The 13,594-nt window shown below is 38.5% G+C and overlaps 1 protein-coding gene across 1 annotated transcript in view; it reads left to right on the forward strand.

The window, feature by feature from the left end:
* Positions 1-13,594, forward strand: part of MED13 (mediator complex subunit 13) — a 58,546-nt gene that overhangs the window by 41,451 nt on the left and 3,501 nt on the right. The window contains exons 13-28 of the mRNA XM_068910175.1: positions 1,009-1,099; positions 1,268-1,482; positions 1,954-2,150; positions 3,355-4,271; positions 5,698-5,865; positions 6,684-6,907; positions 7,467-7,656; positions 8,159-8,624; positions 9,291-9,510; positions 10,187-10,378; positions 10,545-10,768; positions 11,251-11,393; positions 11,624-11,782; positions 11,892-12,077; positions 12,277-12,425; positions 12,713-12,886. Of these exons, the coding sequence (XP_068766276.1) occupies positions 1,009-1,099; positions 1,268-1,482; positions 1,954-2,150; positions 3,355-4,271; positions 5,698-5,865; positions 6,684-6,907; positions 7,467-7,656; positions 8,159-8,624; positions 9,291-9,510; positions 10,187-10,378; positions 10,545-10,768; positions 11,251-11,393; positions 11,624-11,782; positions 11,892-12,077; positions 12,277-12,425; positions 12,713-12,886 (3,915 nt within the window). The remainder of the gene's footprint in view (positions 1-1,008; positions 1,100-1,267; positions 1,483-1,953; positions 2,151-3,354; positions 4,272-5,697; positions 5,866-6,683; positions 6,908-7,466; positions 7,657-8,158; positions 8,625-9,290; positions 9,511-10,186; positions 10,379-10,544; positions 10,769-11,250; positions 11,394-11,623; positions 11,783-11,891; positions 12,078-12,276; positions 12,426-12,712; positions 12,887-13,594) is intronic.

The raw sequence follows: 13,594 nt of genomic DNA on the forward strand, positions 1-13,594 counted from the left end.
CTGGGTTACTAGTATTAAGAGAGGACAAATGTAAGCCCAATTGCTAGCATGTGGCTTCTAATTCATTTATTTATTTTTACTATTATATGAAACTTCTGCTTTGTATGCCCACTGTAAATTAAATTCGCATTAGCTCATGTGCCTGTATTTTGGGGGTTGAGGCTTGTAAGAGTGGACACTAAAGCTCTGTATATAGATAAGCGTTGTGCCACTTTCAATATTATAGGTATAGCAGTATGATGCTTCTAATATGGATGCAGTTATGCTTATTTAAGTTCCTTGTATTTATATAGCTTTTTGAAATGGAAGGAATGATAGGAATAAACTATGCTTGTGCTTTATATGCAACTACAGCCATGATATTGATTGAACAATTATCATTATTCTGGCTCTAAAAGTATCTAAGTCAGTCAGTTATACAGATCTTGTATTTGTGTGAACAAGATCTGGAAAAGTGTTTTAAAGCATCTAAAGTTAGGACAAATTCTCTTCCCAGTACTCCTTCTGTAAATAAGTGTGAAACCCTTCTGTGTAGAGAAGAGTGATGTATTAAGAATATGGATAAGTTTGGGAGGGCGGGTCTCACAAAAATATAAGTCTTAAAGTGGAAAGAGAAATTGACTTTTTATACATAACCTGTGGCAACCTAGGTAAGTGGTTGAAAGTAGCAGTTCTGAAATAGATTTCTTGCGTAGTTAAATTTCACTTTTACGTTTTAAATACCACAACTAGGAATGCTCTAATTAGTTTTTAGCACTTAAAAGAAAATACTTTCTTGGCCTTAGTGCTTGTCTCTTGCTGTGGAGTCAGACTAATGCTTTTGAAGTTTTAGATATGTGCGGTGTGTTTTTTTTTTTTTTTTTTCCCCTTCAATAATTCAAACAGATTTCCAAGCTCAGATGGGGCGAGAGGAATGGCCTGAATGGCTCTGTTTTTTAGATGGGGATACTTGATGGGATGTGTTCATGTCTGGAATTTTTTTATTACAGTACTTCTTTTCCTTCCTAGCCTGGATCTAAAAGAACAGTGAATGGCTCTGATGACAAATCCAACTGCAAAGAGGCAAAAGCAGGAAATTTAGACCCACTGTCGTGCATAAGTAAGTTTTGTCTTCCCTAAATAGAATACTAACTTTTAAACACTTGATTGCTAATATGTTACAGGAATTTGGAAACATACTCTTCTTTTGCCTTAATGAAATCTTAAGACAAAGGAAATACTTCAAATAGCTGTCATGCTCTAAAGCCTGTTTCTAATCTGAAATTAGGCACTGCAGATCTCCATAAAATGTATCCAACTCCACCTTCATTGGAACAACATATTATGGGATTTTCGCCAATGAACATGAATAATAAGGAGTATGGCAGTATGGACACTACACTTGGAGGAACAGTACTTGAAGGGAATAGCTCTAGTGTGGGAGCTCAGTTCAGAATTGAAGTGGATGAGGGTTTCTGCAGCCCCAAACCTGCTGAAATAAAGGTATGTATTGCTGATAGTCCTGACAAATCCTTCTAATGTTTACTGTTCAATCTATTACCTAAAATCCTGAATAGGACCTGTGGCAAATTCAGTGCAAGATTGTGACTTGTATTCTACGTTATATTGAGGTAGGTAATGCACATCTAATAAGTAAAATGTGCCATTCACTGCTTCAAGGAAGAGTGATGGTGTAAGCCATTAGTAAACCAAGGAATGCATCTCGGTAATTTTAGTTCATGGTTTGTTTTATGTTGACATACCATTTGTTGGAGAACTGTAGGTGCAAATGCTGTTTGTGTGTGCAAATCTTAACTTTCACTCTTGTAGCTATATCTGAGTTGAATATAGAAGCACTACTACTTGAATTGGAGGCAGAATTTTATTCGGTTAAATTTTTAGAAACATTTGCATTGTTGAAGTGATCAAATTTACTAATTTATATGCTGATGCTTTACCTTGTCTAATTGCTAGGATTATTCTTATGTTTATAAACCGGAGAACTGTCAAGCTTTAGTGGGATGTTCCATGTTTGCACCGCTGAAGACTCTCCCTAGCCAGTGCCTCCCTCCCATCAAACTGCCAGAGGAATGCATTTATCGCCAGAGCTGGACTGTGGGAAAGTTGGATTTACTTCCTCCAGGGCCTGCCATGCCATTCATCAAAGATGGGTATGAGCTATGCCACAAATGTTTGTTTTATGAGGCTGTTTGTTATCAACGTTACAGAAAGTACTCTTATTTAATTGTTTTTGTAAACTTGTAATGAGAAATTATTGTAAAAATACTTTGTTTAGACAACTGACGAGAGCCTTTCAAAAACTTAGGATTAAAACTTATGGTAAGAGACAGTTTTCTCAAATAGCTTCTTAACCATGTGTATGTTTTATTTGTTGTCTCATTGAAAGGCTTCTTGGGGAAGCTTAATGGTTCAAGTCCAGTTTTAATAAGTAATGAAGGTGGTAACAATCAAGTTAAATGTAAACCTGGGACTCTGTTTTTGCCATGGTGTTGTAGGTGCTGTAAGGGCTTAGGAGGTGGTGCTTCTGTTTCTTAAATTATCTTCTTAAATCTCCTCTGTATTGGCACTAGGAGCTCTCCCTGTGATTGGAAGCTGTGCCCAGTGTGACACTGCCTAGTAACAGTAGTGTTGCAGTAAGCGTTTCTGTAACGTGCACTTGGTAGTGATGGTTTTGCTGGCAGTTTTTCTTGAAGAAAATGTTTTTGTCCTTCATTTCTGCATTAGTAGCTTCTATAGATGGATTAGGCAACAGGGAGGCTCCATATTTATTGGTAAAATCATATGAATTTTAAATCTCAGTTTAAATATTGAAATTGCTTCTAGTTGGGTCATACATAAGCAATATGTTTTCAGGTCTCATTAGTCTTATAGGTCTTTGGAGATACTCAGCTGCTTAGGAAAGAAAATATTGAATGTTTCCAGGTGATACTTTCCTTGTGGATCCAGTGGAGTCTGCTGTTGATAGACCTAGTATATTTTCTAAGTGTTTTGTGTCAACACAGCATGTAAATAAAACATGAAAAGGAAAAGGTGCCCTTCAGACATCCATAGAGTTTATAATTTATACCGACCACACTTATTTCCTGGAAGTTCTGTGGAAAGGAAAGGACAAAAGAGAAGAGGAGGGGCAGGATTCTTTAACAGTGCTGTCAATGGGAGTCTGCAGAGTCATTTAGAACAAATGCTCTTGAAGTTCCTTAGGGAGTGAAAATCTTCATGCTGTAGATTATGGAAGATTAGTTTGAAAAAAGCAAATATTAATTAGGAAGGTCCTTATTTAGAAATTTGAGATTTAAACTTCAAAACCAATATTTCATATATTTAAAATTTCCTCCTTCTTGTGGCTGCTGTTAGTGATGGAAGCACTATGGATCAAGAGTATGGCCCTGCCTACACACCACAAACTCATACTCCGTTTGGGATGCCGCCAAGTAGTGCACCTCCCAGTAACAGTGGAGCTGGAATTCTCCCTTCTCCTTCCACCCCTCGTTTCCCAACTCCTAGGACACCAAGGACTCCTCGGACACCTCGTGGAGCTGGTGGACCCGCAAGTGCACAGGGTTCAGTCAAATATGAGAACTCTGACTTATATTCACCAGCTTCCACACCATCAACATGTAGACCATTGAATTCTGTTGAACCCGCGACTGTGCCTTCCATTCCAGAGGCACACAGTCTTTATGTGAATCTCATCCTCTCGGAGTCTGTAATGAATCTCTTCAAAGACTGTAACTTTGACAGCTGCTGCATATGTGTTTGCAATATGAACATCAAAGGTGCTGATGTTGGAGTTTACATTCCTGATCCAACACAAGAGGCCCAATATAGGTGTACCTGTGGTTTCAGTGCTGTTATGAATAGAAAATTTGGCAACAGTTCTGGACTGTTTCTTGAAGATGAATTGGATATTCTAGGGCGTAATACAGAGTGTGGCAAAGAAGCAGAAAAACGCTTTGAAGCTCTCAGAGCTACTTCTATTGAACATAGCAGTGGAGGACTGAAAGAACCTGAGAAACTGCCTGATGAGTTAATACTGTTGCTGCAGGATCAGTGCACCAACTTGTTCTCACCATTTGGAGCAGCAGATCAAGATCCTATAGCCAAAGTTGGTGCAGTTAGCAACCTGGTACGCGTAGAAGAAAGGGATTGTTGCAATGATTGCTACTTAGCATTGGAACATGGACGCCAGTTCATGGACAATATGTCAGGAGGGAAAGTTGATGAAGCACTTGTGAAAACTACTTGCTTGCACCACTGGTCAAAAAGAAATGGTAAATACTGAGAACAATTAGATCTTATTGTCTACTTCTCCTATAATTTTTTTTTTAAGGGTTTGGTTCCCCCCCCCCCCTTTTTTTTTTTCCCTTTCCCCTCCACCTGCATGCTCACATGAACTTCTATTGCAGTAATGTTCAGAATAACTATTCCTTTTACATTTCTTCACTGGTACCCTATGCAAAGTGGAAGGTAGGCCTTGACTACCATCTAACATAGATTGTAAGTGTAATATAAGACCACAGTAATTGTCCACAGCATTTTACCATGGTTATTCTTTTAATGCAGCTTTTGATGACTGCATCTGTGGAGGTTCTGTGGAGTGAATGCACTTAGGAAGTGTAGGTGGTACAAAGAGTAAGTGTATTGTCAAGGCTACTGTGGTAGAATTAAACAAGGCATATGATTTAGTTGGCTTCTGCCCCCTTCTTTAAGGGCGGTGGTGGTAGTTTAGTGGCACATGTGCCACTAATATAAAAATATATAAATATTTAATACAAAATAATACTTTAACGTAGCCTTCAGTGTATGTTGGATCTACCAGAGATCCTTGGATTTTTCTTTCTAAAGTTTGACTAATGCTATAATGCCTCACAGAACACCCTTGCTCATGTATGTTTGGATATCTACCTCTGCTCTCAATAATAGTGTCTGCATGTAGCAATTCTAGCAGGGTAAACAGTGAAATATGAAACTCTGATAGCAGTTAACTGCAGTTCAGAGGCATTGGTGAGCATGAAGAAAACTAATAGTAACAGACAGCTAGGTTTCTGAGTATTGGTGAGGGGTTAAGTTTAAAAGCCCGTGCTCTAGATAAATCAATGTTTTCAGGCACCTAGGAGAAGGCTCAGTATTACTGTGACCTTGGTATTTAAGATAAAAAGATGTAAAAGGTGCTTTTAAATGGAGGCTATGAAATTATAACTTTCCCAAATTTTGTGTTAGCTTTTTATTCCTAAACACTGTATTAAAAATGACACAGTGGTGTCAAGCTGATGAAACAGACTGTGGCGGCTGTTTGAGGCTTCCCTAGACTTCTCTGAAGTGAGCACTGGATGGCAGTCTGCTTAAACAACCTTTATTTGGAGGGAGAAGCTCTGTACTTTAAAGCTTGTGTGACTATTTTTTTTTTTTTTTCCTCTGAAGACTAAATAGAAAATGCTAGGATAGTAAGGCTTTCGAGGGAAGGAACTCTACAAAATTAAAAACAAAAAAAAACCTGTGTGCTTGATGTTTTGTTGTTTGGCCTTTGCATGGCCTGTATGAACAGCATGCATGTGTGTGTGTATACATATGTGTGTGTGTTTCAGAAGAAAGTGACTTTGTTCAAAATCAAGGTAGTTTAGGATTCTGGGTTGTTCATGGAGGGTTTTCTTTTTTCCTGTTGTTGTAGTAAGCCCTGACAACTTCTTGTTCTTTCAGTTGTGGATGTGAGCATGCAGTGTTCCCAGGACATCCTTCGTATGCTCCTCTCGCTTCAGCCAGTTCTTCAGGACGCAATTCAGAAAAAGCGAACAGTCCGATCTTGGGGTGTGCAAGGCCCCCTCACGTGGCAACAGTTTCACAAAATGGCTGGCAGAGGCTCTTACGGTAAAAACTGCTGTGTAGACTCCTGTCCATTAATCTCTACTTGATCCGGCTACCAAACCTCAGGGTCTAGATGCAGTTAAACCTACTGGAATGCCTAAGCAGCATTTGGACCTTCCTTTAGGCTAACCAGAACTGTTAGGTGGGGGAATTCTTCTCTTTACAAAAACAGAACATTCCATATATTTTCCAAAAGCAGGAAATGATACTGCTTTTAGAAGATGATACACGTTTACTAATGGACGATAAATTTTGTGTACTCGGTAAACTAAGACTTAAAATGTGACTTTATTAGCATGTGAGATAGGTCACCCTTCTACATGTCGGTGAATCAATCATCAGCAGATCTTTCATGGTTACTGTAATAGTCTAGTTGTAAATAGAGAGTACGTGTAACTGCGTGTTCTTAAGTGTATTTCTTCTGTGGTCGGCATTCTTTCACATATCTGCTTAGACTATTATACTTCTTCCCCCTCATTTCTTGATCACTGATGGTTTAGATTCTGTGGGGAAGGCTTCCTGGACAGTGAAGATCTGTTCCTGACTGTCAACATAGTAGTAAAAGTATTGAACTGCGAACTTCTTCTTGAGGCCCTGGGAGATTTCAAATAAAAATAACTAGCTGCTGCCTTTTTGCAGAGAGTTGGATCATGCATGCATACACCTCATTTGTATTTATTAAAATGAGGACTATTCCATTTCTAATCAACGTTCCTTCCTATTAATAACGCTAGTGTTTCTATTCATGTTTCCTAGAAGCAGGGTATTGATTTCGTTAGCTTCTTGCTTAATATATTGGAAAATGTATCTTGCTTATCTAGGAACTGATGAGTCCCCGGAGCCACTGCCAATCCCGACGTTTCTGCTGGGATACGATTATGATTTTCTGGTGCTGTCTCCTTTTGCATTGCCGTATTGGGAGAGGCTGATGTTGGAACCTTATGGATCTCAAAGAGATGTTGCTTATGTTGTGGTGTGCCCTGAGAACGAGGCTCTGCTGAATGGAGCAAAAAGCTTCTTTAGGGATCTGACTGCCATATATGAGGTATGTTATTTATGGCAGTTAACGGTGAAATGGATTTTTGAAAGACTATTTCTGATACGTACTCAATAACTACTTATCAGGCTTGCCTCCAGTGATATAAAAACACAGATTACTATCTTGGAAAGCTACTAGAAAGGATTTTAGGAATAGGCACTTGGAAGATAAGGGTTGTTCACGCTGCTCATCGTTCCTTTTAGTAATAGCTTTTTGGAGAGTCTGTCTGATAGACGCCACTCAGTGGTAAAACTGCATATTACTACCTAATTGTTTAGCTACGTATAGTTAACTTAATGCATATATAACTTAGATTGTGATTGAGATTACAGTAGATGATGTATCAATCTGTTTTTTCTTACACTTAGGAAAACCTGAAAATAAGCCATGAAATGGTTATACTGTATTTCATACTAGTGTAGGGTTCTATAATTAAAATACTGCTTTTGGATGTCATAACTAAACTGAGTTCTCTGTATTTATATAATATGCTCCTTTGATATTTTACAATTCTTAAAGTCTACAAATACCTAATCTTGCTGCTTTTATTTTGCCTCCTTTGTAGTCTTGCAGGCTTGGTCAGCATAGACCTATCTGTAAGTTATTGCCTGATGGGATCATGAGAGTTGGACCCAGTGCTTCAAAGAAACTTTCTGAGAAGCTGGTCACAGAATGGTTCTCGCAGACAGCTAACGCCAACAACGAAGCATTTTCCAAACTCAAACTATATGCACAAGTTTGCAGATACGAGCTGGGTATGAGGTTTTTAAATTTTTTTCAGTGCTGTTTTTGTTTCATACAGTTACCAGAAACTCCATCCCAGTAGAAAAGGAGAAATAGTTGCATTTATTTATTAAGTCTTTTTGTTGGATGCAGTTTATTTTTTGTTCCATGCTTGGGGGGGGGAAAAAAAATGTATTTAGATATGTGCCAAAATGGCTTCTTATCATCTAGCAGTATCTTTAGGGCATGGTAGTATCACTGCCTGACAGTGACTTCTGCTGTCTTTCTGAAGCATTGATTCCTAGCTCAAATTCAACATAGCTGAAAAGAAGTATTCTTAAAGTAAATTCCTAGATATTTCTGAAAGCATGTTATTAGACAAAAAGCTAGAAATTGAAAATTTAATACTTGTATTGTAATTTAAGATATAAAATGCATGCTAAAACTTAAGACTCTATGTTGTGAAAACTATCAATTTACATAAATATGCTAAAAACAGCTGCAATATGAAATTATGCTTTTTCTGATTTTTAGGTCCTTATCTTGCTTCTCAGCCCTTGGACAATTCTTTACTTTCCCAAACAAATCTGATTCCTCCTCCAAGCCAGCCAACCTCTGCTCTGCCCCCAGTAACTGGTAACGCTGGAAATCCCAACACTCCATCATCTGCTCCTGCAGCCCCTACTAGTAGTACTATGACAGTGACATCAAACAGTGCCATGTCTTCTGCAGCTACTACAGCTAATTCAACTTTGACTACCACTGCCACTTCTTCTTCTTCTGCTAATATAAGCAGTGGGATACCAACTAGCAAGCCTTCTTCGTTTCCACCTTTCAGCAGTATGAACAATACCACTTCTGCCTCCTTGCCCACTCAGGCTGCAACAGTCCAAAATGGGCAAACAGGCGGACAGCAGCAACAGCCGCCGCTGCAAACAGCAGTGATATCTGGAGATAATACTTCTGCACCTGTGCAGCCCCATCCAGAGGTTTCTGAAAGGTAACGGACTGTATAGTCCAGTTACATTAGGCTATCCCCCTCTCTCCCCTGCCCCAGGTCAAAAAATGTAAGCCTATTCTCTGGTTCTCTCAATAACTCCTGTGTTTCTTTTCTATTTACCAGGCTATTTTTTAGGAGTTTAACTCCAAACTTTTTGGTTCAAGTCTTAGCTGTAATGATTAGTTTCCATAACATCTCAGTGTCTGCTGTGGTTTAAAAATAAACTTTCTCTCTGTCTGCCCCCCACCCCCGTTCCCCCTTCCTCTACTATCTTCTGTATATTTTAAAGTGGGACAGGAGAAAAATAGATAACTGGCACTATTTAAAGTTCTGTTCTGCTTTCAAAGTTATAGCAGTAACAACTCTTACTGAGGGACTGACCTTGTAAATAATTTTGTTCCCTGGTTGACGCAATAGTACTAAACATTGATGAGCTTCTGTAACAAAGAAGGCTAAAGAAAATGGCAGTGATGTTGGATTGTTTATGAGCTCACATACTAAAATGAAATAGAGAAGGCTATTTCTTACATCACAGTTGACGCAAAGGTCTTTCAGGTTTACCTTTGGGAATTTGATCTTAGTTTTAACGTAGAAATACCCTATAACCAAAAATAGATCACTATAAAACTCAGCTTTTTGTAACTAGTTTCAAAATTTCATTTCCAGCACTATGGATCGTGATAAAGTTGGCGTCCCTACAGATGGAGATTCACATGCTATCACCTATCCGCCTGCAATTGTAGTTTACATAATTGATCCTTTTACATATGAAAAAAAGGATGAGAACAGTAGCTCATCCAGTTTGTGGACACTTGGGCTTCTGCGCTGCTTTTTAGAGATGGTTCAGGTTCTTCCTCCTAACATCAAGAACATAATTTCTGTGCAGGTAAGCCATCGTTTGTAGCAACATGCCAAAGTACCTCTTGCTTTAGCTATGTTTTGGAGATGATGACATCTTCAGGGTGAAAGTAAGTAACACTTACAAAGCAAACAAAACAGTTCGCAGCTACTTAAATTATGGAGACTGTAGTTGTTAGAGCCGTTTGGCTAATATTAATCAAAACCAAATCTTGTGGTGGAGTCTGTACTCGCCAGTTTCGTCTCAAAGGAAGTTGTATTGTTCTGCTCCAATAATGAGTGAAGTATGGGAAAACTGCTTGTCCATCACTGTGATCTCTGCTAGCAGTGTGACCCTGCTGGGCTTTAGGCAGTGCTCCTTCCTGATGGACATCAGTCTGTAATGCTGTCAGCAGCTGCAAAACTAATAACTGGTTTTCTCTTGAGAGATCACTAAGACTCTCTTCTAACCAAATTCTTGCATTCTCTGAAGAAAATTTCAAGAAGAATAATTACTTGAAGTCCCATATAGCTTTAGGAGAAGTGGAGGGAAGATATCAAAGAACCAATCGAAGAATTTGATTGTTAAGTAAAATTTAACAAACGGCTTATCCGATACTATCTCAAAAAACATTTAATCTAATGATGGAACAGTAATTGTTTTCTGATTATAAATGGCACACAGTGAGGCCTTTTTCTTTTTCCGCCCGTGTAATCTGTTCCAGATTGTCCCCTGTCAGTATCTTTTACAACCTGTGAAACATGAAGATCGGCAGATTTATACTCAGCATTTAAAGTCCTTGGCATTTTCAGCGTTTACTCAGTGTCGGAGACCTCTTCCAACTTCTACCAATGTGAAAACATTAACTGGCTTTGGCCCAGGTTTAGCAATGGAAACTGCTCTTAAGAGCCCTGATGTGAGTATTTGGAAGTTATTGATTTTTAACTTGATGATCTTGTAAATATGCAGATCAGAAAAAGTCTTTCTCGTCTACTAACCCACTGGAGCCTTTCAAAATAACCAAAGTTCCTTAGGAACAGTTACTTCCTGAAACTTCATTGTCTGTTCTGTCATCTTTATAGAGACCCGAATGTATTCGACTATATACCCCTCCTTTTATACTGGCTCCTGTAAAGGACAAGCAAACAGAACTAGGAGAAACTTTTGGAGAAGCTGGCCAGAAGTATAATGTACTTTTTGTGGGCTACTGTTTGTCTCATGATCAAAGATGGCTTCTTGCATCCTGTACAGATCTCTATGGAGAACAGTTAGAAACTTGCATAATTAATATTGATGTACCAAATAGGTAAGAACAAAGATCTTAAATTAAATTTTAGCATGTGTATCTTGACTTGTCTTTTCTCTTTCTCCCCCTGAAAAATTACTCTATGATGCTGTAAGAATAACTGTGATTGTAGACTTTTGTAGCCCCATTATATTGCAAAATTAACTAAAGCAAATGGGTGTTTTCACTATTAAATGCATGTTGTTTTTGAGTTACGTTTGTAGAAGAACTTTGTTTGATTTCCTGTTTCATGTATGCTTTGGTACGAGTGTGTTCAAACAACTCCCTACCCACCCTGCACAGCAACAACAAAACCCAACCCTTTGTTCAGTTTAATTTGAAATGAAGCTGGAATTGATGTACCACAATATTAACATTCCTGTGCCCTGTGAATGTTCAGGTTAATACAAATATAAAGTTCCAAACATGACAATAGAAACTTATTGCAGATGGCTTGCAGGTTCTAGTTTCTCTCCCTCCCCCACCTTGTTTCTCCATTCTAGAGCTCGCAGGAAAAAGGGCTCTGCCCGCAGACTTGGTCTTCAGAAACTCTGGGAATGGTGCTTGGGACTTGTGCAGATGAGCTCTTTGCCGTGGAGAGTTGTCATAGGCCGTTTAGGAAGAATAGGACATGGGGAATTAAAAGGTAACATTAGCATCTTAGAGTCTAAAATTTGATTTGAAGCTTTAAATTTTTATAACAACATAAAATAGTTTTTCTTCCAGAAGCAGACACAGACACTAAGTTACAAATATGTAAAGGATCTCAAAAGTTGGCACATGTGAAGTTTAAACTATACAGTGCTATTTGTAGAATATGTATTTTTCAGCAAGCGTTGTTCTTCTAGACAAACTTATATGTCTTTATATCCTCAGATTGGAGTTGTTTGCTGAGTCGCCGAAACCTCCAGTCCCTCAGTAAGAGACTAAAAGATATGTGTAGGATGTGTGGTATCTCTGCTGCAGACTCTCCCAGTATTCTCAGTGCGTGTTTGGTGGCGATGGAACCACAGGGGTCCTTCATTATTATGCCAGGTATGTGAGAAACTCTGATGAGAAACTTCTCTTTTTTGGCAAGGGAACTAGTAGTTTCATTGTAATGAAACTAAGGAAATACTTGATTTTTTTTTTTTTTCTTCCAAAGATTCCGTATCGACAGGCTCTGTATTTGGACGCAGCACCACTTTAAATATGCAGACATCTCAGCTGAATACCCCACAGGACACATCGTGCACTCATATACTTGTGTTTCCCACATCTGCTTCTGTGCAAGTAGCATCGTCAACTTATACCACTGAAAATTTGGACCTGGCCTTCAACACAAACAATGGTTAGTTGATGGATTTTTTTTTCTTGCTTTAAAAACAAACAAAACTAAAAACCCCTCACCATTCCCCCTATATTAAGATTAAGGCTGCTTATTCTAATGAGCCACAAGATTTATATCGAAAACTCCTTGATTTCAGAATGTGGTGTTACATCCTCTACCTAGAGAAAGTAGAAATTGACTGGTCTTGTTCTTTTTCAAGATGGAGCAGACGGAATGGGGATCTTTGACTTGTTAGACACTGGAGATGATCTTGATCCTGATATTATAAATATTCTTCCTGCATCCCCTACTGGATCCCCTGTACATTCTCCAGGGTCCCACTACCCCCATGGAGGTGATATGGGCAAGGTAATTTAATATTAGAGTAAATGCAGAATGGGTTATTTTTCCATTGTGTGGTGTGTGTTGTGTTTTTTTTGTTTGTTTGTTTTTCCCCCTCCCCTTCCATTTGCTAATTTTGTTTGTGGAATGAAAAGTTCCCATGAAATGTTTTGGATCAATTGGATATTGGATTGTCTTTGCAAAATTCATGTAATGTTCAGACTTTTCAAAATGCTTTGTGTTTTGAAAGCGTCAGATAGTTTCTCTTAAGTTCACCTTCTCCTAATATTAGACTGTTACCTGTTGTTTTATAGGGTCAAGGTACTGATCGATTGCTTTCAACAGAATCTCATGATGAAGTAACAAATATACTGCAACAGCCATTGGCCCTTGGTTATTTTGTGTCAACTGCCAAAGCAGGTCCATTGCCTGACTGGTTTTGGTCAGCGTGTCCTCAAGCACAAAATCAGTGTCCCTTGTTTCTTAAGGTACTGTAACCTCAGCAGTCTGTACAACAAACATCTTCCTGGACAGTGTGAAATAGATAATTGTGTGGTGTGCAAGGATCTGAATAATGAGAATTAGGTCATCATTATGTTTAAAACAAATTTGGTACATGTCCCTCAGAATATGCGTGTTTTTGCTTTAATAGAGAAGTTGGGTTTTAAATTTTTGAGCCAAAGGCTTTTTATAGTCACTTTTAAAGTGGAGAAACGTTATTAGCTGAAGTAGCAAATGCTCTAATGGGTTCTGCTCCTTCTGATGATTTCTTCGTAGTAGCCTGGTCTCCTTTTTCTTACCGGCTTTATGCTGTGGTATTTCGTAAGGATAGGTGTTCTCTTGCCTTTCTGGCCAGAAACTCACTGGTTAATGTTTGACTCCCTTTGGAACTGATGGTAGAGGAAGTACACAAGTATAATGTAATATCACATTTACACTGGGTAAAAATAATCTCTGTTTATGTATTGCATTAAAGCATAAAAGCTAGATTTTCAATGTTGGTTGTTTCCAAGTGATAGTCATTGCCCCCATCTGTCTGCATATTGTCTGATCTCCTTATCTTTTTATGGTACAATCAAGGCAGAGTTGGCAAACTTAAAGCTGTACATTAGTATACAGAGAAACTTTGCGCATTGGCATTATTAATTCTTGACTTAATGTAACATCTCTAATACTATGTTATCTAACGATACTGA

The sequence above is a fragment of the Struthio camelus genome, chromosome 16, assembly GCF_040807025.1.
Source record: "Struthio camelus isolate bStrCam1 chromosome 16, bStrCam1.hap1, whole genome shotgun sequence".
Classification (NCBI taxonomy): Eukaryota; Metazoa; Chordata; class Aves; order Struthioniformes; family Struthionidae; genus Struthio; species Struthio camelus.